The following is a 27315-nucleotide window of genomic DNA, read 5'->3' as shown; positions in this document are numbered from 1 at the left end:
CAATGTCCTCATTCAAATGGAAGTCAGAAAACTCTGGGCAGGAATGGACAGGGACAAAGAACCACTTTACCCCTATGGACCACTAAATAGGGACTGAGAGAGGATAATGCCGCCAATTCTGATACCCTGCGAGCTGAGGTAATAGCCACCAAGAATGTCACCTTCTGAAACGTAGGCAAAGGAATCTCACAAATATTCTCAAATGGAGGTTTCTTTAGAACCAAAAGCACTCAATTTGAATCCAACGGCGGCAAAAAGAGACCGTACAGGTGGAGCCGTGTCGAACCCCCTAAACAATGGTACGAAACTAAAGAGTGCGTGGCTCAGCTTAGACATGCCTTTCACGCCCAAATCCCGCTAGCTATGTCCCCATTGGAGTCCCTTCCAGTTTTTGAGATAGTTAAGAGCACTGAACCTAGCCACCTGACTTACATACTCTACTAAGAGCTGCACTCGCCCTCCTCCACTTCTATAGCGTATGCTCTTAAGGCTGGCTGGGAACTGGAGGTGGGCGACATTGAAGACGAGGACTGGAGTGATGTTCTGTAGATATGTCAGAAGGTGTCTCCCAAACTGTCTGACAGACTAACACAGCTGTTTATAGTCCACCGTACCTACCTCACCCCAGTTAGGCTAGCGAGATACAGACCTAACCTCTCTCAGGATTGCCCTACGTGTCATTCCTCCCTGGGCACGTTTTACCATCTACTCTGGCTCTGCCCCCAAATTCAGATCTACTGGCAGCAGATAGTGGCCTTTCTGCAGGACACTATGGGGTCCCCCCTCCAGTAAGACCCTAAGCAGTGCTTACTGGGCATATACCCAGAGGAAGACATGAATAAAGTTTACGAAAGTCTTTCTACAACACTTTTTGTAGCCAGGCAATGGATGAGGGAAAACCCCCCAGATTCTCAACACTGGCTGACAGAAGTTCACGCCGTTTTGCCGTATCATAGAATCATGTATATGAACCGGGGATGCCCCACAAAATACAATAAGATATGGGACAGGTGGCTTCAGAACTCGGCCACCTGTGACTAGCAGTTCCACCACTCAATACTATGTATGCGCCTTGTACCTTGTTGGGACTGCATTGCCTGTACTGCTCGCTCCCTCTGCGTTTGTAATCTGTTATTTTTTGATTGCAACGTACAGAATGTTTTCATCTACAATTGAATCTCTGTCTGTAAAACGTTGGTTTATTTTTTCACAATAAAATCTGTTTAAAAAAAAAAAGTGCATGGCTAGGGGGGGGGGGGGGGGTCGCTGAAAGAAGATTGCCAAGGCAGACACCTGGCTCTTGAAGGTAATCAAGGCCAACTTTTGATCAACTCCCTGTTGAAGGTTAAGATCCGAGCCACAGAAAGGATCGAGGATGAGCGCCAATCGACTCGCACCAAGAAATGTACACTTTCCACGTACGATGGTATATCTTGCTGGAAGACGACTTCCTCCCCTTCACTATAGTAGGGATCACTGATCCAGACAGACTTCTATCCCTCAGTACCTGGCTTTCCACAGCTAAGCCATTAAAGCCAAAGAAGGATGGTAGATCAGCCCTTGGGACAACTTGTCTTTTCTAAGAGGAAGTCCCCCAAGGGACGTTTACAGTCATCAGGATGATTGGAAAATCCTCGCTCTTGATTCCTCGCAGGAACTGCAGAAGAAGACTTAGCCGAGGAGGATACTGACCTCACCGTGCCCCTTAGACGAGTGCGGCGTCTGTCGGAGGACCCCCCCCCCCGACCTCGTCACAAACCTTGGTATCCTCCTGTGGAGCCCAACCTGTTTAAGGAGCTGCATGTAGGACTGTGCAAACAGAATTGTCTTGACGGTGGATACCACCAGACACAGAACCTGTATGCAAATCGGGAGAGAACCAATTGTGTGTAAGCAGCCGGTGAATCACCTGTGGTTCCTGAAATTTGTCCAGAGGAAGGACCACCCTTGTCAGAATTAAAATCAGACCTAGGTAAGGGCAGGGATAGGGGGGAACGTTAGATAGTTCGGACATTACCTGAACCTTTCCCGAAATTAAATCCGCACAAAGACTCAGGACCTGAAAAGAACAAGCTTTGCCCACCATTCTGGATACCCCCAAAATACATTTTGCGAATCTCAACGCTCAAAAAACAAGTCCACGGGGCTGGAAACCAATAATGGGTGAGGGCAGACCTTCATGCTGAAGGGTCTTGTCTGCAGGTCCAGAGAAGCTAGCTCTACCAGACCAAGGTTCCTTGTAAAACTCCCAGGAAATATTTAAAAAATCTATTTCCCTTAATCTCGGTCCCAGAAGCACAAAATCATTTTCTATGGGGTGAGATGGAGAGCTCCCATCCGCAACGAGGCTTCTTCCCTTTCCTGAATTGTGGCAGGAAAGTACTCTAGCCCCCTCCCCCCTAGTTACTAAAATAATTGCATTTCCATGTTCTGTGGGAGACTAGATATAGTCAAAGCAGGTTCCTGGGTTTGGAAACACTTTAAGGCTGACAGAAGCTTCACAGTGCAGGAGTTAGAAAGCTACTGGAGAGAATATCAGGGAGAGAAGATAACAAATCTCTTCAGTGTTTCCCTAGCAGCAGTTTATCCTGTCACCTCTCCTGCTTTTCTTTTTTCCTTCCTAATCTGTTCTCTTTGAAAATTCTGTTATTTCTTCCCCCTTTAGCAACACTAAACCCTAAAAAGCTGTCAGCTGCCTCTAGTGCATGGGTGTCCAACCTTTTGGCTTTTCTGGGCCACAGTGAGTGTAGAGAAATTTTCTCGGGTATATAAGTAATAAAATGCCGCCGCGCCCCTTCCCGCCCTGCCGCACCCCCCGCACTAATTTAACACAACTAGAGGATGATCAAATGAAATGGAATCAGTATACAGAGGTTTACTTCTTCTGAAGAATAATAAAGGAACACTTTAACCACCATGACCTCTTCAGTGATTTGAAGTGGACATTGTGGTAGGAGTCAAACACTGCACATGCTCCTCTCCCCACTCTGAGGCAGCCTCTGCCTACCGTTAGTTGGAAGCTGCTGTGGGGCAGTGGGCCGCATTGCCTGAGGTTCCGGGCCGCAGGTTTGACATGCCTGCTCTAGTGGCTCAAATTTTAGGCAGAGTGACTAAAAATGAAAAGCAACCAGGCATGTGCAGAGCAGGGTGAGACCATATTACTGAGTTGTAAACAGTATAAGCACCTAATGTTTTACATAGCTATACCTACAAAAAAGGGACAAGCCTGAAGAGATCAGGACTTAATTTTTTTGACTAAAGTTACACTTTAAGGAGCTCTGTATGCAAACGCGGACTGCCAAGGAATGCAAATTCCTCCAGACTGACACCCGCCCATTAGGGTATTTTGGTATAACTCTTTCCAAAGCCAGACGACTCTACTGTCTTCATCAGGGATGATGGCTCTTGAAAGGCAGGGTGCTGAGACATTTACCAAGAAGTTATGTATGTGGGCAGAAGAATGGCTAAATGGTTATTTCCGCATGGCAGCACTAGGATTGTAGTGTCGAATCCCAACCACAGAACTACCTGCCTGGAGTTGGCACGTTCTCCCAGTCCCCACATGGGTTTCCTCCAGGTACTCCCGTTTCATTCCACACTTCAATTGACCTACCAGCATGTCCTTGACCCTAGTATGTTTATGAATGCGAGATAGGGAATGTGAGATGTGTAAAGCGCTGTGTAAATTGACAGCGCTATTAAAGTAAATGTTATATAGCACCAATTCAGCAGCCATGACCTACCTGCACAGGGAGAAGCACAGAGATCCAGTGATAAAATGCATGGGTATAAAATATCACTAATCTGTCTACCTAAATAAACGATTTAAAGACAGAATAGGAAAAAGGATAGAAAAAGAAAAAAAAAAAAAAGCACTTACTTCTTAATGAATGATTTGATATCCTGCGAGGGAAAAAAAAAAAAAAAAAAGAAACCCATCATGGTTAGATTCAAAGAGAAGAAATGATAAACATTCCAATTCAAAGTAGCTGCAGCACTTACCGTCAAGAAAGAAATGGAGTCTCCGTCGTTTATTTTTTCGCTGGCTGTAGCAATGCTCTCTTTGATGCTGTCTATATTCTCTTGTATCTTGGCGATATTGGCCTCCATTTCAGACAGCAGACTTTCACCTTCATCCTGGAGTTTACTCAGCAGTTTCTCCTCTCGCTCCTTCAGGAAATTGTGCAGCTTCACAAATTCAGATTCAATGTGCTCCCGGTACTCCTTCATGGTGCTCTGCGAAGGAGAAGAAATGTTACAGTTTAGTAAAAGAAAAAACAGGACTGGTTATGAGCACGCAACATTCGTGTCTAAATGGTTTGACTGCTTCCCGTCCGGTGTATAGTGAAATGACGGACAGGCGAAAGCACCCGCGTTCTGGGAGGACGTCATATGACGTTCTCCAATTCTTGCCGCGCATGCACACCCGCAGCGATCAGGGGTGCGTTGTGTCCCTCTGAGCATATGACGTAGGCTCTTTACTATGTGATCAGCCATGTCCAATAACAGCTGATAAGAGTAAAAAAGGAAACACGGGCTATTCACATTCCTCAGCGGGGACATCTGCACTGCCAATTAGGGCCATCAGCACCCATCAGTAAAAGGAGAAAAATTTTATTTACAAAATTTATAACTAAAAAATTGTCCCACCGAAATTAAGTCCGTTTAGCAAGAAAAAAAATTAATAAAAAAAACCCCAGTGGCGATTACCACCAAAAGAAATCTCAGTCACAAAAACAATAAAAATTTTGCTTTGGTAAAGCGTTTGACCGCGCAATTATGACAGCACTGAAAGCTGAAAATTCGCCTGGACAGGAAGGGGGTGAAAGTTTCCTGCAGACAAGTGGTTAGAGTGGAAGTTTTATCATACAGGTGCATGCCTGACATACCAATATACAAAATGCCAGGGTGTCCTTTACTTACTCTGTGCTTCACAATCTTCTCGTTCTGCTGTTTGGACATCTGTTCAGCCACCTTCAAGGCTTCCTCCAGTGGAGTTACCATAGAAGACAGCTCTGTCTGTAGAGAACAAAAGGTTAACGAGTTAAACAGGTTATAGCAACCATAGTTGACCAAATAAACTTCAACATATCAAACAATATACAGTGAACCCCCACTCCATCGCGGTTCAGTTTTTGCGGTCCCGGTATATTGCGTTTTGTAATGTTATTTTACTATATAAATCATTAAAAATGAAATATTTTTGTGTTTTCCATAGCTCTTGCTCTGTCTCTCAGTATCTTTTATGTGTTTAAATGAGTTTCTATCGTTTTAAAAGTGTGTTTAAAGACCTTAAAATGCTTTTACACGTACAGTGACAGTAAAAAAAATCATGCCTACAATGCATTTTAATAGGGTTTTTCTATTTCGCAGATTTTCACTTTTCGCAGCTGGGTCCGGAACGTAACCCCCGCAATGGAGGGGGGTTTACTGTATAGCCAAAATTATGTGGACATCCCTCCAAATTACTGTACTGGTGTTCCCAGTAAAGGGTACAGTTAATGCTACAGCACACAAAAATATCTTCGCCAACTGTACGATTTCAACCTTGTGGAAAGGGTTTGAGGAAGGGTATAATCTGTTCCATCCTGACTCTACCCCTGTGCAAAAAAAAGTAAACTCCATAAGAAATGGGAGTAAAATCCATTTCTCTGAGTTCGACACCGCTCTCCAGGATTGTGAACCATTGGGTTATATTGGCCCCTACAGAAGTGGGACACTAGGCAGAAAAAATACTTGCCTACGCCTATGGGCAGTCCTGGGTGGTATACTCCCTCTCTCAGCTACTGATCTTAAGTTACGTAACAAGCAATGTCAGAAGTAATACACTCCATAGAGGGGTGGGTACTGTGCCTGACAAGTCTGTCAAAATAGGAGGGATAAGGAAATACCTTTGCCGCGCGAGACAGCTTGTGAGTTATAAAGAGGACAGCCACCTCCACCGCAGCTTCATCCTCCATTTTTAGAGTTTCACACAAAGGTACAATCAGTGCATACACCAGCGCCTTATCGTGCGCAGCTACAGGTGTGGAGGAATCATCCTCACTATCTGATAATTAAGGGCACGTGGCCACAGACACCATAGGGTGGGTCACATCGGTGGCAGCAGAGTTAGATTTAGGATCTGATGAGACAGATGAGGCAAGGGGGCTTTTTGCTACCCTCGCCGCCCAAGCGCCACCTCCACTCAGGACACAACTCCAGAACCACCGTCAGTGCATCAATAGATGGTTGGGACACCGAGGGACCTGCAGCCTCAGAGGGGGTCATGCTCCAAAGACTTCATCATTAAAGAGGGGGACCCCCACAAAAATGTCTAGAACTGCAAATTGATTATCGAAATTGACAGCCAGAAGGAACGCTGCGACTCAGGCCTAGACCGGGTCTGATTGCGATCTCGCGAGGCGTTTAACTCCCAGGCCAGCCACCATCCAGTGGGGCTATATCGTAGCCGACCTAGTGCGGAAGTGCTGAGCTGTGGTTTGCGTGGGCCAGACTGGGGTGACCAATGGATCTAGCTTATACAGCCAGTTGCCCAGTCCGGCAGTTGATTGTAGAACTCACAGGAAGGAAAAAAAAAAAAAAAAACATTTAAAAAAGGAAAAAATTGCCAGGACAGAGATCCCGCCAGGGAATTAAATAGAAAAACCTGAAGACATAGCAGGGAGGGGAGTATACCACCTAGGACTGCCCATAGGCGGGAGCAAAGTTTTTTTCCCTACTGTCCTACTCCTGTAGGGGGAAACTTAACCCAATGGTTCAGAATCCTGGAGAGCTGTGGCCCTCAATGAACAAAAGAAAATCTGGTTTGGCCCATTCAAGGTTGAAGAAAGCGAGCGGCCTGCACAAAGCAATGACCTCAGCCCTACTGAACATCTTTGGGATAAGCTGAAATGCTGATTGCCATCCAGATCATTTCATTCAACATCACTACCTAACCTCCCAAATGTTCTTTTCCAAAGTCTTGTAGAAAGCCCTCAAAGAAGGGCTGACCCCATTAGACTCAAAGGGTGTGGGAATTCCATATGACAGCCTGATGGTCAGGTACACAAACTTTTGGCCATATAGTACATGTAAAGATTATTAGTACCAGAATACATCTTACCTTGTAAACACCCATTGCATCCAGGATGGGAAGGAAGTTGTGGTTGGCATGTTTCAGAGACTCTCTACAGATAACACATCCCAAGTCTCCATCATCCTTACAAAAAAGTTTCAGCCTCTCCTCATGCACATGACAGTTCTCAGGAGGTACAACCTTTTCTTTCACTATGGTCTTTCCCGGAGTCGTTAAGGGAGACAACAAGCCAGCGGAAGCACCACCAGCAGTCTTCTTCACAAGGTTGGCCAGGGCTCGGTTGCTAGTGTATCTCTTCTCAGTTATTTCTTCCTCACAGTCGGGGCATGTGAAGGAATCCTGACCCTCCCAAGCCTTGTCGATGCAGTTGCGGCAGAAGTTGTGACCACATTCGACCACGACGGGGTCTTTGAAGATCTCTTTGCACAGCAGACAGGTCAACTCCTCAGCCAAATCCTCAGAGACCACAACTGAGCTGTTTGCTGGAGCTTCGTGAACCTCCACTTTGATTTTCTTGGAGAGAAAGAAGAGAATGACCATGGTTATTATGTGTGATAAACAAGCCTTTTCGTAATCCAGGGTTAAAGTGGAACTTAACCCATGACAACCTGATCTAAAAAAAAAAATAAAATGTTTAGCAAGAAGATGCATTCCACAATAATTATGCTACCAAAAATTAGTGTGTGCTGTAAATTGCCATCAGCAGTGTTGCTGCTTCTTTTTGCTGGAGCCAGCCATTTTGTTGAAGCCCAGAGCTACTGAGCAGCAGTAAGTCTTTAGAGCGTCAGCAGATCAGCCTCTAGTGGCTCTAAATTTAGGTACAGTGCTGAAAAATAGAGAGAAACTGAGCAAGCAGATAGTACTGCGATATGCGATCAAACTGGGGGTGTTAACATTTAATTGACACCCCCTGCGTATCGCATAATGCAGTGTGAACTGCCAGATGCGATGATGGATCACGCTGCATATTCGCAGCCTTGCCGCATCGCACAAGTGTGAAACGAGCCTTAGGTGCTTTGGTGTTTTTTGTTGCCCAAGCCTCTGAACTGAACTCAGTAAAACGCTGTGTGTCCATGTACAGTGCGCCTGGAAAGTATTCACAGCGCTTCCCTTATTCCACATTTTATGTTACAGCCTTATTCCACAATTTATAAATTCATCGTTTTCCTCAAAATTCTACAAACAATACCCCATAATGACAATGTTAAAGAAATCTTTGCAACTTTTTTTAAAAGAAAAGGAAAAAAAACACATGTACCATGAGATAAGTATTCATACCCTTTGCCATGACACTCAAAATTGAGCTCAGGTGCATCCCGTTTCCACTGATTATCCTTAAGGGCTCTTTCACACAGCCCGTCCATCGGACGGATTCCGTTTATCTCAGCGGGGGGATCAATCCGCGGATCCCCCACTGAGAAGGAGGATGACAGCTGTGTCTCCGTGCTGTGTGCAGAGACACAGCTGTCAGTTCCCCATACATCTCTATGGGGAAATCGATGGAAACGGACCATCGGTCCGGACGGAAACCACTCTGTAAAAAGCACATGACAGCCCACCTGGAGTTTGCCAAAAAGGCACCTGAAGGCGATGAGAAACAAAATTCTCTGGTCTGATGAAACAAAGGTGAGAAACTCCAAAAAGGGAAATCACGTCTAAAGGGACACAGATCCTGCCACTTTCCTCACTCGAAACCTTGCAGGTACAGCAGCTAATTATAAAATCACTTCCATACAGATCCCTCTGCACATAGACACAAAACGCTATTTCTTCAGAACCCAAAAAAAAAGGAATCTGCAACAAAGTATGTTAAAATCCCTGCAATGCACATAGCGCGCCCAGATGGAAATTTTTTATATTTTTTTTTTCCAACAAAAGTGGAGTTATTCTTTAGGACCATTAAATAATTCCCAGCTGTGATCAGAGCTACCTGGATGGATAGACAGGATTCATGTTTTGTATTACCTTCGGTTGAGGCTCATCCTCCTCTTTTTCAAGCTCATCCTCATTTTCAGGCTCATCCTCTTTTTGGGGCTCATTTCCATTTTTAGAGGTCTCCTGATTGTTTTCATCTGCTGCGTCCTCTTCCTCATTCGCTGCATCATCTTCCTCATTTGCTGCATCTTCTTCCTCTTTCTTGTCTACTGGCTTGACCAGCACCAAACGGGTTTTATCCACCCACTCATTTTGGCGGCAGTTCACTGTAAAGTTAGCAGATAGTTTTATAATGAGACGAGGAAAAGGCTACAACCGGATGTTATACAAAAATAGAAAAATCGAAATTCAATGAAATGAAAACAATTTAATATTTACTTTTTAATCCTTAGGGTTAATGCACACTGCAGCTCAAAGAAGCGGCTCTTACAGGCTTTTAGGAGCTTATTTGGTTTGCTTGGAAAAAATCCTCCATGTTAGCCAATGTGTCCATGCACACTATGGGCATTTTCAGGAGTTTACCCGCACATGCTCTTACAAGCAGTAAGGGAAAAAAAAAAAAATTGCGAGGAGCTTTCGAGAAGAAAAGACACCCAAGTGGCCAATAACGCGCGAATGAGCATGAAAAAGCTCAAAGAAGCTCAAAAACACACAAAAAAATAAGAAAATTGGCTGGGGAGAGGGTTTGTGCAAAAACGCTCACGCTCAAAAAATCTCAATAAAAACATGCAAAAAAGTAAAAGCTTCTTAAGCTGAAATAAAAGCTCAAAGCAGCTTTTTCATTAGACTGCATTGTGCATGAGCCCTTATGCTGCTAGCATTTGTCAACACATCAACTAGATCATATTGACTTAATATTTTACATTTCTTCAGTATCTTCCTGGTTTCTGCCCTAGGCAAATGATATCGTACATCTCAAGGCTTTAGGTGGGGCTATCAGTTAAGCACAGCCTCTTGCCTGCATGTGTGAGCTAAGGGCAGATGGATTCCAGGAAGTAAATGCTACATGAATCTAGGGATGCACCGATCCGATATTTGGATCGGATATCGGCGCCGATATGGCCATTTTAGATGGATCGGGGGATCGGTAACATTGACCGATCCACTGGCCGACCTGGTTTTTGCTTGGTAACGGCTCAGCCATCCCTTACTTGGTGCAGTAATAGTATGGGATGGGAGCCGCTACTTCCTGTATAGTCCAGCTCACAGGCAGAGTGATATCAGATGCACTGCGCCTGTGAATGGAGGAGCCGTACACATGAAGCAGCGGCTTTGCCCTGTACTGCAGGCCGCTTGCTTTGTGTGTAGCTCCGGATCGGTTCCGGTATCGACGATTTCACAACGCCAGATATCGATATCAGTATCGGGTCCAATAAAGTTGGATCGGTGCATCCCTACATGAATCTGCCTTTACTCAAGATGGCCATGGCCAAGAACGTAAGGGAGGTGTTTTTCAAAGTGAATTCTCAACAAAGCAGAGACATGGATGGATGGATGGGGACTGGGTGGAAGCTTTCTTTGAAAATTAAAAACGAAATAGTGTTTTTAGTTTGTGGTGCTCAGATGCAGCATAGTTCCACTTTAACCTCTGCCGAGAACTCCAACTATGCCACTTTCGGTGACTGTACAGGAGGAATGATTGGAGATTTCGACCACTTGATGTTTTCACAGAACATGCGGCAGCGTATAGACGGTTCACGCTATAATGAGTGGACATTTTCAGTCTGCCCAGTAGTAACCAACAAGGCTGCCTGCAAGGCGGGGATAATTAACGGACAGACCAACCACGTCCACTCCTAGCGTGTTCCGGAGTGTAAAGGCTGCCATGTTCTGTAAAAACACCAACTGGTCAAAATGATTCCTGGTGTAGAGTCACCAGAAGTGAAGTGGTTGGGAGTTTCCGGCAGAACACCGACTGCATGCAAATATGCAGCCTCTCTATGGGTGGGCCTTTACGGTGAGCAGCCGTATATTTGTGTGCATCAGTGCAAATACAGATGTGCTGAGAGCATGCGCTCCCGGCAGTCACCAGCAGCGGAAAGCTCAAGATCACTGCTTGCAATCAGAAGCTTTCCAATCATGTGACCACCATGACAGTAAATCTTGGCGGTCACCTGGTCATAAAGCCCGTCTCGCCTCCCGGCGTCCTAAAACCCTAAAGGCTCAGGAGGCGCCGGCTCCAAGGGGTTAAGCATGTCCATTCCATAGCTTTAACATACCACTTTGAAAAATGTATCTTTTTTTTTTCACAACGGGCATTAAAAAAGGTTTTAAACCAAAAAAAAAAAAAAAACCCCACATTATAAATAATTTGTCTTTCACATTGCACAGTGGATGTGCAGGTGATGATTTAAGGACACCCAAAGACTGAAAAGAACTTTACTTTTTGGCTTCGAAGTGCAACTCTGTTTTCATATTACTTATCTTGGCTAGCAGAGGGTGTACTGACTCTTCTCTGCATGGCAAGCCTTTTCTATTACATGCAGAGATCCTCTAAAATTCTCCCCAGCTACAGCCGTTTTCTGTCCTGGCAGACTGTCTTTTTGACACCCTCTATGCTTCTACAGGCCACAGGGGTCACAACACCCCAAACTCTGCTAGCGGGTGTTACTAATTGCTGGAGAAACGTTCCTGTTGCCCACTAACACTCACAGGAGAGGTAAATAAATGTTTGATGGTGCTTATGTTAGGTCTTTACTTACAGCCAACGTAATGGACGTAATATTCCTCCCTTCCGGCACGCTTATTCATTCTGGTCTTCACCACTTCAGCATCATCTACAAGACAAAGAACAATGGGCATTAATAGGACTCCTGATAAATGGGTTGAAGGGAAGGTGTAATAGGTTGTTTGCATGTTGTATTTTATTTATTATAGTCAGGATTAAAGCTGTATTTACTTTGGTTAATTGGGAGGGGGGGGGGGGGACTTCAATACTAGCATTCTATTAACCCTTTTGATGCCATATGTTTTTTTACACACTTAAAAAAAATTGGATTTTTGTCTTACCGTAAAATCCTCTTTGCTGATGTTCATTGACATAGCTGCAAAATCTTCTAGACCATTGGGTTATGCTGCCCCCTACAGGAGTAGGACACTAGGCAGTAAAAAGCTTTACCACGCCTATGGGGCAGTCCCATGGGATATACTCCCACTTCCTGCAATAGGCACACTCAGATGGTCTGGAGAGGTAGGGCAAATGTGCTAGTAGGTAGTGTGGGCCTACCCTGAATGCAATCCCCCGGGGGGCATACTTATTTCTCTGGTCTTGCATGAATATTGTACTTTTGAACGGCCTATGTTATGTTCAACTCACACATGTTGCTTACATCTTCCACGCCTTAAGCGCAAGTTTGTTACGGTTACCTTTTTTTTTTTTTATTTGTTATCTTTTCCTTCATGCAAATGTTGTGTACTACGCTGTATGCTTGAATAATTCTTCAATAAAAACTGTTTTGCTGCAAGCAGTGACAGAAGAAATATAACCCAACTCAACAGGGGGGTGGGTGCTGTGTCGGTCAATGAACAGAGAAAAGGGTTTTACGGTAAGAAAAAAAAAAAAAAAAAATCGAATTTTCTCTTTCATTCATTGACGGACACAGCTCCAGAATCTTGACCATTGGGACGTCCCAATGCAGTAACAAAACATAAGCGGTAGGAAAAAAAAAACAAAGCAGAAATAAATTCCCAAAGGCTAAACCTAGCCAACCAGGCAACACGGAGCTCAACCAGTAACAACTGGAGCTCACCTGAAACATACACCCTCAAAGAGGACTGGTCCTCTCAAAGAGCAGCCAGCAAAACCTTACGGCCAAACCAGCATCCGCAGATGCCAGCAAATCCACTTTGTAAAAATTTTGTGAAAGTGTGCACAGACGACCAGTGGCCACCTTTCAAACCTGCATCACTGAGGCCTGAAGGCCCAGGAGGCACTAAGCACCCACATAAAATGCGCCTTAACAGGGAAAGAGAACCTGACCCTTGATTAAATAGGCCTGCACCACAATCTGTCTGATCCATTTGGAAATGGTTGCGGCAAATGCAGCCAAAACCCTTGGAAGGTACATCCATATGGACAAATAGCGAGTCTGATTTCCTAATCGACTCAGTCACCGCAGGTATATCCCGGACGCTCGAACCACAGCCAGAGAATGCAAAGCAATCTCCTTAGTATGCCTAAGCTTAGGACACAGGGAAGGCAATACCATGTCTTCATTCAAAAGGAAACCAGAAACAAGCTTAGAAAGGAACGACTGACAAGGACGAAGCACCACTTTATCTCCAGGAACCACCAAGAAAGGTAGGACAAGACCAAAGCTGCCAGCTCCGACACCTTACGTGCAGAAGAAAAATCCACCAAGGCGGCTACCTTCTGGGACAATGCAAGGAGAGAAATTTCGAGAATATTTGTTCCTGAAGTACCGACAGCACCAAGTTGAGATCCCACGAGGGCAATGGAGACCACACACTGGGGGAGCCAAGTGGCGAACCCCCTGTACACAGGTAGGTAGGGGAGAACCTTTCTGGAGGAGTAGCCTTGAAACTCGATCTTGTAGCTGGACCGAATCAGCTCGTGGACCCACTTGTCTTGAATCAGGGAGGTCCCCGGTCCCAGGGACTCACTGTTCTAGTCTCCAGGCCCTATATTTTCTATAGGTGATGCCTCAATTGCCCCCCTATAGGTCATCAGTTACAGAGGTGTTCTTGTGCTAGTATTATTGCTCTCAGTCGTGCGCCAGGATATGCTACATGCATTGCAATCAATGATTTTACCTGGCGACACCCCCGATGCATGCATTTACATTTGTACATGCATATGTGGTGGGGGGGGGGGGCCTTAGACTTATTTTTTTTTTGGGGGGGGGGGGGGAGAGAGAATCATGTGCTTGGGTGTAACTTTGCAAAATATATACATTATATATATATATATATATATATATATATATATATATATATATATATATATATATATATATATATATATATATATATATATATATATATATATATATATATATATATACCAGGGCTTGACAAATTTGCCTGAAATCTAGGAGCCAGCTAAAAAAGTTAGGAGCCAGTTTTTTTTTTTGTTTTTTTTTTTAAACTAACAACCAAGCTTTATTTAATAAAACGGATACTAAATTTACACATAAATAGGACTAGAACCCCACTCTCCTCTATAGCGCAATTGGATGGAAACAGACTGTCGGTCTCTTTCCATCCGATGCCATCTGATCCGATCCACGGGATGGATAGAAAATAGAACCACCATCCGTCTGTTTTTGGCGGGCAGAGTCAGATGGCGGCAGATTACTGCTCCATAGAGGAGACTGAACGGTCCGATCAGGTCTGCCTGAAAAACTGACAGGCGGACCTGATCAGACAGCCCGTGTGAAAGGGGCCTTCGGCTGTGGCACGGCGATGAGGAAAAAAAATTAAAAAAAAAAAAAGAAAAAATTATTATTTATTTTTTTACATTTAAAAAATAAAATAATAATAACCACACTCCCTGTCCACTTACCTTTAAGCAAAGGTAACTGGACAGAGAGATGAAGCCTTAAAAAAATTCCCTCTCTTCTCCTCTTTGGCATTGAGAACATGCATTACTCCCGGCCACCACAAGAGGGCGCCAGTTCCCATAGCTTCTCATCTCACAGAAGAAAGCCGAAAAGCCGGGGACTAAATTTTTGGACGCCGCGGAAGTCCGTGAACTCGAAGAGGAGGTGGGGGGTGCAAAAGGGACAGGACACATCCTGCAGGGCACCCCAGGCGCCAGGTCGCTAATTCTAGTCGCAAATGCGACCTGGCGCCCGGGATTTGTCGAGGCCTGATATATACACATTTTTTTTTTTTTTTTTTTTTAGATCACATAGGGGACAGTTTCTCTTTAAATGACAAGCAGGATCTAAAAGACCCTGCATGTCTCCCTTTGGGCTCCACTGAACGTTTAGCAGTGCAGATCGTGGTACCAGGGGTGTGTGGAGGGAATCAGGCGGCTGCCTGTCAGTTTCACACAATCCTGGTGTTTGCACCCAACGGATTGTGTGTGAAACCCCCCTGCTGTCAGGTCTATAAAGACCCAGCAGTAAAATGGTTAAGCCAGTAGGCAGAATTTTGGGCTCTTTCACGTTTTCTTTATCTGTGCCTCAGTGAGAAAGCCTGTTTGAAAGCACGCATTGTTCAGGATGAATGTTAAAGAGGAACTGCAGTCTGCTCACATAATTTGTAATAAAAACTTTTTCCATTCTGAAGCTTCCCTCCAACCACTTTGCATATTATATACTGATTCTGTACTTGCCATATATGCTGTAGTAATCTCCCTCCACAAAGTCTGGCGGCAGCCATTTTAACTGTGGGCAGCTGAAGCTGCTGCCTGTTCACTTCCTGGATTACACACAACTGCTTGCCTGCACATTCCTCTTCTCTCGATAATTCCACATGGATCTCTGCAGTCTCCTGTTATAACCGCCCTCATTCAGCCCCCTCCAGCTCTGCAGCTCTCATTGGGCCCTTCTATGACTCACCCCTCCTCCCTTGCTGGCAAACTCACAAAACAGAGCTGTGCATGATGTCTTTAGCCTAGGCTAATTACTCCTATGGAGAGGAAGTCAATACCCATTGGTGAAGACTTAATTAGTGGGCGGCGACTGTCTGAGGACGTAAGAGAAAAGGGGTTTTACTTTCCAAAGTTAAAACAAGGGCAGCAGATTTAATAGTGGAAAGAAAAAATACGACTGAAGGTCCGCTTTAATGCACAGGTGAATGAGCTAATTGGAACAGATCAGTCTGCGGTTTCCATGAGTGCCATTCGGCCTAAAAAAATGCATACCAAGATGTCTTCTCAATTACAGCCAACACTAAAGTAGGCCATAGGTGGATTGAATCGGCTGGTTCATCGTCATCGCTCAACTATAGTAAAACCATCCTGTCTGTCCGTAAATCTAACCCAAGGAGGAGAACAAAGGGGTTTGTATTCAATGTTATATGGGATAAAAGCATACACTGGGATAACTTTCCTGATACCGCCCCCTCCCCACATCAAAGGCCACACAAAATTTAAAGTAGAACTATGGGCAAAACTTAATTTTGGACAGAGTAAAGACGCGTTCCAACCCGTCAGTTTTTTTCGCCATGGGTGTCCTACTGCAGAGGTTTTGCATCACTTCCTGTCCCACAGCCAAACAGGAAGTGAGAGGAAATCCCTGCAAATTAAGGGAATTCCTTAGGGACACCCAGATCTAGTGTCCCCATTGGAAAATTTCCACTTACTTTTTGGGGATAACCCAAAATTAAGGATTTGCTTTTACTTTCAATGATTATAGTAAATAAGAACAACAGAGAGGCTAAAACTTCTTAAAGGGGGCACAGAGAGCAATAAAAGACACGTGTTCTACGCTCTCCACTATCAAAAGCAAAAAAAAAAAACTGGATTTTTGACATGCCGTAAAATCCTTTTCTCTGAAGTTCATTGACAGATGCAGCAGCATATCTTGACTATTGGGTTATGCTGCCCCCTACAGGAGTAGGACTAGGCAGGAAAAAGCTACCACAGACACCTATGGGGCAGTCGCTGCAGGAATACACCCACACTCTGCTACAGCCCTCAGTTTCATTGCAAGCAGTGAAAAAAACCCATCGCACTCATAATTAGAGAAGCAGGTGCTGCGTCTGCCAATGAACTTCAGAGAAAAGGATTTTACGGTAAGCCAAAAATCCAGTTTTCTATACCATTCATTGACAGATGCAGCTCCATATCTTCTTGACCATTGGGACATCAAAGCAGTATTTGCATGAGGGGTGGGAAAAAACACAAGAAATAAATGTAATTCCAAGGCTAAAATTAGCCAACCAGGTAGCATGGAGCTCAACCAGGAACAACTGGAGCTCACCCAGTAAAAAAAAAAAAAAACAAAAAAAAAAACCTACACCCTCAAAAGAGAAAAAAGTTATTTTAGACAGCAGCCTGCAAAACCTTGCAGCCAAAAGAGGCATCCAAAGATGCCAACACATCTACCTTGGAGAATTTTGTTAACGTGTGCACAGACAACCAACTTGCCGCCTTGCAGCACTGACGCCTGATGGCGAAAAGCCCAAGAGGCACTCAGTGCTCTAGTAGAATCCGCCTTCATAGGGAAAGGAGGAACATGACTCTTCACAAGACCAAAGAGCTGTCCAAGGAGGTCAGGAACAAGATTGTATACTTACACAAGGCTGGAATGGGCCTACAAGACCATCGCGAAGCAGCTTGGTGAGAGGGTGACAACAGTCGGTGCGGTTATTTCCAAATGGAAGAAACATACAATAACAATCAATGTCCCTCGGTCTTGGACTCCATGCAAGATCTCACCGCGTGGAGTTTCAATGATCATGAGAACGGTTTGGAATCAGCCCAGAACTACATGGGGGAATCTCATCAATGGTCTAAAAGGCAGCTGAGATCATAGCCACCAAGAAAACAATTGGTAACACTACGCTGTGAAGGACTGAAATCCTGCATAGCCCACAAGGTTCCCCTGCTCAAGAAAGCACATGTACCGTCTGAAGTTTGCTAATGAAAATCTGAATTATTCAGAGAACTGGGTGAAAGTGTTGTGGTCAGATGAGACAAAAAACAAGCTCTTTGGTATCAACCCAACTCTTGAAGGAGGAATGCTGCCGATGACCCCAAGAGGGGGGAAACATAATGCTGGGGGATGTTTTTATGCTAAGAGGGCAACTTCACAGCATGAAAGGGGCGATGGGACGGGACCATGTCCTGACAAATCTTAAGTGAGAACCTCCTTCCCTCAGCCAGGGCACTAAAAACAGGTCATGAATGGGTATTCCAACATCACATGGCCAAGGCAACAAAGGAGTGGTTCAAGTACAAATCACATTAAGGTCCTGGAGTGGCCTAGCCAGTCTCTAGATCCTAATCCCATAGAAAATATGTTGAAGGAGCTGAAAGTTAAAGTTACCATACGTCAGCCTCAGGAGAGGAAAAAAGAATAAATCAAGCTCAAGAAATTGTCTTGTGCCTGAATTCTCTCCATTTGGTTCTTTTTTCTATGTGCTAGTAACTACCTTGATTGTTTTTTATTTTAACACCGCCTCCCTTCCCTTTTTGGGGATGCATGTTAGAAGAAAAAGTATATATACACACACACATTATATTATATATATATATATATATATATATATATATATATATATATATTACACACATACATACATACACAGTAAAACCTTGGTTTGAGAGTAACTTGGTTTAAGAGCGCTTTGCAAGACAAGCAAAATTTTCAAATAAATTTTGACTTGATATACAAGCGATGTCTTGATATACAAGTAGCCTCAAGTCACAGCTGAGTATAAAAGAAGAAGAGAGGCGCTTCTAAGTGTAGCAATATGGTTACATTTAATGAAGGTACAACATTTAGCAAATCACGTGGTTGATGATTAAAACAGGCACATCTAAGTATGCAGGCATCCGGGGTAAAGCTGTCCACATAGACCATCCTCCGCACCACCATCTACGTCATCCCTTCCATGCTGCCCCTCGCTATCAGATCGCTTTACTCCAGGGTGGTCTTCCCAGTCAGGATTACAGACTAGCAGCCGGTGGTTCAGAAGATGGTCTATGTGGAGAGCTTTACCCCGGGTGCCTGCATCCTTAGATGTGCCTGTTTTATTCATCAACCATGTGAGTTGCTAAATGTTGTACCTTCATTAAATGGAACCATTTTGCTACACTTAGAGGCGCCTCTCTTTTTTGATACTCTGTAGCTCCTGCTGGATTTTGCTTCCAATCCCCTTGTGGAAGCGGCTATTTGTGGATGGACATTTTATGGTTACACCACCTATCACATTGCTATAATCTTTTTATATGGACTATAAATTGAAGGATTTATGAATAAATGGTTGTGGAACGAATCATCTGAGTTTCCATTATTTCTTATGGGGAAACTTGCTTTGATATAAGAGTGCTTTGGATTACAAGCATGCTTCCGGAACGAATTATGCTCGCAATCCAAGGTTTTACTGTGTGTGTGTATATATATATATATATATATATATATATATATATATATATATACACACACACACACACACACACACACATATACACATATACACACACACCCCATCATTTTAAAGATTTTTGTATGCTATTGGGAAGGCTGCAAAAGCAGCAACAGCTATAATTCTAATATCTACTACCTTGGGAGTTGAACGCCCCAGCCAGAGCACTGAACTCCAGCTCCTGGATATAATATATAGCGGCTGAGCTTGGGTTAAAAAAAAAACTTTTATAATAGACTGAAGAGGAAGTACTCATACGCAGACTGATCTGCAGGCAGAGGATACTAAAACCCAGTCAGTGGTGGTGTTGTCATTAGAAGTGACAAGGCCCAGCCCAATACACAGAGACAGAAGCTTGCGCATCCAAAGGGCTCATGATGTACACTGCAACTTGTAAACGGCCGTTTAGGAGCAGTTGGGCGTTTTTTTTTCAGAAGCCCCTGAACCCTACTGCATGTTATCTTATCTGTCCATGTACACTGAGTCGTTTAGTCATTTACAGGCAGTTGAGTTGAGGGACGTTTTTTGGAAAGCAATTTGCGTTCGAACGTGTGATTCTCTGCGTTTCAAACGCAAAAATGCGTTCACCCGCGTTTAGCGCTTGCGTTTTCAGGAGGCCTTTTTATATATGTACAATATATATATATATATATATACACACATACACACACACACGCACACAGTAAACCCCCCTCCATTGCGGGGGGTTACGTTCCGGACCCAGCCGCGAAAAGTGAAATTCCGCGAAATAGAAAAACCCTATTAAAATGCATTGTAGCCATGATTTTTTTTTACTGTCACTGTACGTGTAAAAGCATTTTAAGGTCTTTAAACACACTTAAAACAATAGAAACTCATTTAAACACATAAAAGATACTTAGAGACAGAGCAAGAGCTATGGAAAACACAAAAATCTTTCATTTTTAATGATTTATATAGTAAAATAACATTACAAAAAAAAACGCGAATTACCGGGACCGCAAAAACTGAACCGCGATGTAGCGGGGGGATTACTATATATATATATATATATATATATATATATATATATATATATATATACACACACACACACATACACACACATATACATAAACACGCACACACCACATACACCCTAGCATGTACCTGGGAGCTTGCCAGGGGTCTGCACAGTACAGGGACCACTCCAGGAGAGAGTCAGTGGACAGAAGGTCAGCACACAGAGTGAGAAATGGGTGCCAAGTTAAACCCTGAAGCGTAATTAAAGTGCAAGTCCATATTCTTTGCTTCACCTTGCCAATGAAGTGAAGATAGAGGCCTTGCAGCATTTTGCAGTCAGTTGTCCTTAGAAACTATGCATAGTTCATAGTTTAAGCATCCCACTCAAGTTCTAAAATAAAATACCAAAAAAAAAACACATCCCTTGGACTGTTCATTGTCTAAGCCAAGAGTTAGTGATAAGTTTTAACGGACTGTTGCTATGGGTAACCCAGGGGAATCCAATCTCAGCAGCTCCCTAGGGGCAGTGCTACATTCTGTATCTATTTACCTGGTGTTATATCATCTTTACCCCATATTAAAAAAAAAATATGGCTGTATTTTTTTTTAAATGCATTGAAATTTATTTTTTCCCCAAAAAAATGCATTTGAACGACTGCTGCACAAATACCACGAGACAAAGAAATATTTCAATGACCGCGATTTTATTTTCCAGAGTCTTTGCTTAAAAATTATATCTCTATCTTCCAATCTCCATCCATCCATCTATATATATATATATATATATATATCTTTCATTAAGGTGTCTTCCTGTTCGATAATCTATGACATGGTATTCTATCATTTTTACAGAAAAACAAAAACAATATTCAATGTTTTCTATTTTTTTCCAGGCCTTTCCATCTCTACTCCAAACAGAGAACAAAATCTTGATATCAAAATTCAGCTGTCTTCTTACCAATTAAAAGGAAGAATTTGAAACCAGTGAGGAGCACATTTTGGGAGTAGAGCACAACTGGAGTGAAAGAGACCATCTACAGCAAACTGGAACAACAACTAATAAGCACAAGTGCAAGACCGTTTATCACACACACACAATGTGTTTTCACATCTCTACACCAGCATTTCGACAATTCACACATTCAACCATGTAAAGTTAAGGAATAAACAATAAAAAAAAGGTAAAAGTTTTTAATTAAAGTAATAATTGATTAAAAGTATAAAAGAGATTAGAAGAGCATTTTCAACCATGACACCTTGCAGTGCCTTCTGGATTCTTTAAGGGAACCTTGCCCCTGAAAATGCCTAAACTTCCCAAACATCAACAAACCAGCAGGCGGATTAAGCCTGTTTTTTTTTTTTTTTTTTTTTTTTACACAAAGCTGCAGGTTTTTAACGTGCAGCATTAGAACCTTGGGCATTGTGCCAGCCAACTGCTGTTGTCCTAACAACCAATGACATCACAGGCTGATTAGAAGGACATTGGATGCCTGAAGATGTACCTCCTCCCTCAGCACTGGAGTCACGGTTAGATGAACGATGAGGAGAAAAGCTGGAATACTAGTCAGTACCAGTGTGCCAAGATAGATTTCCTTGGTAGGAATAAATCACCTGCAGTGTTGGGTCTTCTACTTGTGTAGATGCTTCTGCATCATGTAAAACTATTAGTTTCATCTTAGAATGGGGCGATTTAAGATTGAGCATCATTATGAAGGGTGCATATTTTTATTGCTGGCCTCATAAGGGAGATTCACCCTTGTGTACTGCTAGAAAAGTGAAACAAAATCCCAAATTTTGGGTTGTCCCTAGAACAAGACTAGAGGGGAATCTACCAATGAAGACAGTTCTGAAGGTCTGGTGAAAACCAGGGATCCTCGCTTCCTGTGGTTGATATGGGACAGAAGTGAAAGGCCTTCTCCGCAATAGGAGATACAGTGCATCCGTAAAGTATTCCCAGCGCTTCACGTTTTCCACATTTTGTTATATTACAGCCTTATTTCAAAATGGATTAAATTAGGAATGCACCGATCCGACTTTTTTGGACCCAATACTGATATCTGGTGTTGTGAAATCACCGATACCGGAACACAAAGCAAGCGGCTGCAGTACAGAGCAAAGCCGCATGTGTACGGCTCCTCCATTAAAGAGGAAGTAAACCCTCCTCAGGAAGTTGTACCTATAGGTAAGCCTATGTTAAGGCTTACCTATAGGTACTGTAAATATCTCCTAAACATGTACCGTTTAGGAGATATTTACATTTGATGCAGCCAGTGAGGTCACTGGCGCATGCGCTCTGAAGGAACGGCAGATCGTGCCGTTCCTTCAGAGCCCTGTGCCGTGACCGTCTGCTCCCGCGCACGTGCGCGGGAGTGACGTCACCGCGGCTCCGGCCAATCAGATGGCCGGATGCCGCGATCCCGATAGACGGGCGACTGTACATGTCGCCCGTCAGAGGTGAGAGCGGCGCGGCAAGGGCTCGTTCTAAGGTAAGTATTTGATAATGAGCTAGTATGCGATGCATACTAGCTAATTATGTCTTTATCTTTCAGGATGTAAAGAAAAGAAAAAAAAAATTATCCGTTTACAACCTCTTTAACAGATTGAGTGTATCTGATATCACTCCGCCTGTGAGCCAGGACTATACAGGATCACTCCGCCTGTGAGCCAGGACTATATAGGATCACTCCGCCTGTGAGCCAGGACTATATAGGATCACTCCGCCTGTGAGCCAGGACTATATAGGATCACTCTACGCCTGTGAGCCAGGACTATATAGGATCACTCTACGCCTGTGAGCCAGGACTATACAGGAAGTAGCGGCTCCCATCCCATACTACTACTGCAGCAAAAAACAGATCACCAGTGGATCGGTCAAGGTTACCGATCCCCCCAAACCAGCTATAATGGCCATATCGGCGCCGATATCCGATCCGAATATTGGATCGGTGTATCCCTAGATTAAACGCATTATTTTCCTCAAAATTCTTCACACAAGACCCCATAATGACAACGTGAAAGAAGTTTGTTTGAAATCTTTGCAAATGGGATTTTTTTTTTTTAAACACATGTACATAAAGCCCCATACACACGATAAGAAAATCTGAAGGGAAATTTCATCCGACGACCAATCTGCCGATTTTTGGATTGTTAGTATGGTGCTTTCAACAGCCAAATCAGACTTAATCGGCAGAAAAAATCCTGATGTGCAGGCTATAAAATTTATCGTCCGTCAACACAACGTTCGATTTCCGTCTCATTAGTACAGTTCTCAACATAAAAAAAATTTAAGAGCAAGACTAGGCATGCTCAGAGATGAAAGAAGACATACAAAACAATCCAACACATGACATCACTTCTGAAGTAGAATTCTGTCGTACGGGTAAATTTGTATGAAAAAAAACCTCTTCACTTTCCACATCAGACTAGCATGCCACAAAAAACGGATGACAGATCGTTCGATAATCTGATTGTGTGCTTTTGCCATGACACTCAAGATTGAGCTCAGGTGCATACTGTTTCCACTGATCATCATTGAGATGTTTCTACAACTTGGAGTCCACCTGTGGAAAATCCCGTTGATTGGACATATGGAAAGGCACACACCTGTCTAAAGGTCCCACAGTTACCGATGCATGTCAGCACAAACCAAGCCATGAAGTCCACGGAATAGACTGTAGACCTCAGACAGGATTGTATGGAGGCACAGATCTGGGGAAGGGTATAGAAAAATTTCTGCAGCATTGAAGGTCCCAATGAGCACAGTGGCCTCCATCATCCGTAAATGGAAGAAGTTTGTAACCACCAGGACTCTTCCTAGAGCGGGCTGCCTGGCCAAACTGAGTGATTGGGAGAGAAGGGCTTTAGTCAGGGAGGTCATCAAGAACCCGATGGTCACTGACAGAGCTCCAGCTTTTCTCTGTGGAAAGATGAGAACCTTCCAAAAGTAAAAACCATCTCTGCAGCGCTCCACCAATCAGGCCTGTATGGTAGAGCCGCCAGACGGAAGCCACTCCTCAGTAAAAGGCAGGTGCATCCCGCCTGGAGTTTGCCAAAAGGCACCTGAAGGACTCTCAGACCATGAGATACAATTCTCTGGTATGATAAAACAGATTGAAGTCTTTGGCCTGAATGGCAAGCGTCATGTGTGGAGGAAACCAGGCACCACTCATCACCTGGCCAATACCATCCCTACAGAGAAGCATGGCGGTGGCAGCATCATGATGCTGAAGGGATGTTTTTTCTACGGCAGAAACTGGGAGAGTAGCCAGGATCCAGGGGAAGATGAATGCAGCAATGTACAGAGACATCCTTGATGAAAACCTGCTCCAGAGTGCTCTGGACCTGGGGGCAAAAGGTTCATCTTCCAACAGGACAACAACCCTAAGCACACAGCCAAGATAAAGGAGTGGCTACGGGATGTGAATGTCATTGAGTGGCCCAGCCAGAGCCCAGACTTGAACATCTCTGGAGAGATCTGAAAATGGCTGTGCACTGAGCCCCCCCCCATCCATCCATCCAACCTGATACGGCTTGAGAAACCCTGCAAAGAATGGGAGAAACTGTCCAAAAAAAGACTTATAATGCAAGATAATTATGTACATGGGATGATTTTCATTTTTTTTATTTTTTAATAAATTTGAAAAGATTTCAAACAAACTTCTTTCATGTTGTCATTATGTGATACTGTTAGTAGAGATGAGGAAAACAATTAATTTAACCACTTGCCGACCGGTCACATTGACTGTACTGCGGCAAAGTGGCTCGATTCCGTCCAGCGACCTACGTCGCTGGACTCCTCCCCCTGTAGGCGGCGCTCGCGCGCCGCTGGAGGCGCGCTCCCGCCGCTGCTCTTCCCCGATCGTCGGGGAATCAAATTTGGAGATCCGCCCGCTTGTGTAAACAGAGCGGGCGGATCTCCTAAGTGACAGGCAGGGTCAGATTGCAGGGTTCAGCATAGCTGAACATCCGATCTGTCCCTGACTCACTCAGTCATCTCCCCCCACACACGTTAGTAAGCACCAGGCATACATTAACCCCTCCCTCTCCAATAAAATTAACCCCTTCCCTGCCAGTGTCATTTTTACAGTAACAGTGCATATGTATAGCACTGATTACCGCAGTAATGTCACTGGTACCCCCAAAAGTGTCAAAAATGTCAGTCAAGGGTCCGATCTGTCTGACGCAATCCAGAAAAAAAAAAAAAGAAAAAAAAAAAAAAAATCGCAGATCGCCGCCATTACGTGTTAAAAAAAAAAAAAAAAAAAATACCAAAAATGACAGAAATCTTTCCCGTAGTTAGTAAACGCAATAATTTTTGTGCAAACCAATCAAAATACGTTTATTGTGATTTTTTTTACCAAACATATGTAGCAGAAAACAAATTGGCCAAAAACGTAAAAAAAATTTGATTTTTAGATTTTTTTGGGGGGAATTTCATATAAAAATGTTTTAAAAATATTGTTATTTTTTCAAAATAAACGCTCTTTTTTGTTTATAGCGCAAAGAAAAAAAAAAATAATAAAAAAAAAAAATCGCACAGGTGATCAAATACCACCAAAAGAAAGCTCTGTTTGTGGGAAAAAAAAAGGACGTAAATTTTGTTTGGGTACAGCATCGCACGACCGCGCAATTGTCAGTTAAAGTCGCACAGTGCTGAATCGCAAAAAGTGGCCTGGACGCAATACAGTAAAATCCTCCGGTGGTAAAGTGGTTAAACAATTTTGGAATAAAGGCTGTAACATAAGAAAATGTGGAAACAGTGAAGCGCTGTAAATACTTTCCGGATGCACTGTACGTGGCAGCTAAAAATAAAATGCTCTCCATTACTCAAAAATAAAAAAAGGTTTTGCCCTCAGTCCTACATGTTAATATAAAAAGGAGGACTGAGTCCACTTAAAAAAAAAAAAAAACCTACATCCTGCTCAATTATAAAAATTGTAATTATAAATCCCACAGCTCATTGCACAATAAACCATTTCCGGCAGTAACAAAACCTGTTTTAATCCTAAAATGTCATTCAAAATCTTCAACATGAATCCAAAGGATTAAAAACCACCAATAAAATTGGAGAAGAGAGGCAAGAGGATACAATAGTGTACACAGTACAATATATATGGTGTATACTCCCATTTACAGTACATAAACAGATTTGTGGAGGGTTTACATATTACATGAAATACAGACAGATCTGTAGAAGGTGCGTATATTACATGAAATACAATATACAGACAGATCTGTAGAAGGTGCGTATATTACACTGCTCAAAAAAAAAAAAAAAAAAATGAAAGGCGCACTTTTTATTCATTAACCACTTAAGCCCCAGCCCCATTTCGGACACTTTTTGTTCACAAGTTAAAATCAGTATTTTTTCCTAGAAAACTACTTAGAACCCCCAAACATATATATTCTTTTAGCAAAGACTCTGGAGAATAAAATGGTGGTCATTGCAATATTTTTTGTCACGCGGCATTTGCACAGCGGTCTTTAAAACGCCATTTTTTTTGGAAAAAATTAGAAAAATCACATTTCACTGCATTTAAAAAATACTAAACAGTAAAGTTAGCCCATTTTTTTTGTATATTGTGAAATATAAAACTACGGTCAATAGAGATCTCAATCTGCGACGCTTTAAATTTATTTAACGGTTTCCAGTTTAGAGTTAGAGTGTAGCTCTTTTTTTTTTTAATTATTGCTCACGCTCTGGCGATCGCGGCGATACCTCACATGTGTGGTTTGAACGACGATTTCATTCACAGCTCGACTTCCGTATAAGTTTTCTTTTGTGCGCAGGCTAACGGTGACGGCTAATTTTTTATTTTTTTTCCTATTTTTTCCTTTAAAAAAATAATAAAAATCTGATCACTTTTATTGCTGTCACAAGCAATGTAAACATCCCTTGTGACACCAATATGTAGTGACAGGTACTCTTTATGGAGGGATCGAGGGTCTAAAAGACCCAAAACCCCTCCACTACATTTCCCTGTATGTAAAACGCCGAAAACTGCGTTTTTGCATACAGCCGTTTTTTCAAATCTGCTGCCTTTTGTAGCACAGTAACCCGGAAGTGACGTCATGGACGCCTCCGGGTTACGTCAACTGAGACCCGATCGATGCCGTTTCCGGCATTCATCGGGACTCCATCCAGCCGGCGGACGTGTCGACTGGGTGCCCGGGGCTCCCGGTGGGACGAGGGCCCTGAGCAAAGCCACGGAAGGCGGCGGGAGGGGGGGAGGGACGTCCCCTCGGCGGGAGGGGGGGAG

The 27315-nt window shown here is 43.4% G+C and overlaps 1 protein-coding gene across 1 annotated transcript in view; it reads right to left on the bottom strand.

Annotated features, from left to right (window-relative positions):
• Positions 1-27315, bottom strand: part of LOC309558506 (nuclear factor 7, ovary-like) — a gene marked incomplete at its 3' end in the record, with an annotated part of 54191 nt that overhangs the window by 22214 nt on the left and 4662 nt on the right. Inside the window, exons 2-7 of the mRNA XM_082261586.1 lie at positions 11716-11790; positions 9044-9279; positions 7106-7591; positions 4924-5019; positions 4003-4236; positions 3881-3903 (exon numbers count right to left, since the gene is read on the bottom strand). Coding sequence (XP_082117712.1) covers positions 3881-3903; positions 4003-4236; positions 4924-5019; positions 7106-7591; positions 9044-9279; positions 11716-11790 — 1150 coding nt within the window. The remainder of the gene's footprint in view (positions 1-3880; positions 3904-4002; positions 4237-4923; positions 5020-7105; positions 7592-9043; positions 9280-11715; positions 11791-27315) is intronic.

Source organism: Pelophylax lessonae (assembly GCF_965119305.1).
Source record: "Pelophylax lessonae genome assembly, chromosome: 6".
Taxonomy (NCBI): domain Eukaryota; kingdom Metazoa; phylum Chordata; class Amphibia; order Anura; family Ranidae; genus Pelophylax; species Pelophylax lessonae.
The sequence above is the reverse complement of the archived record's forward strand: the minus strand, read 5'-3'. Positions and strand labels throughout refer to the sequence as shown.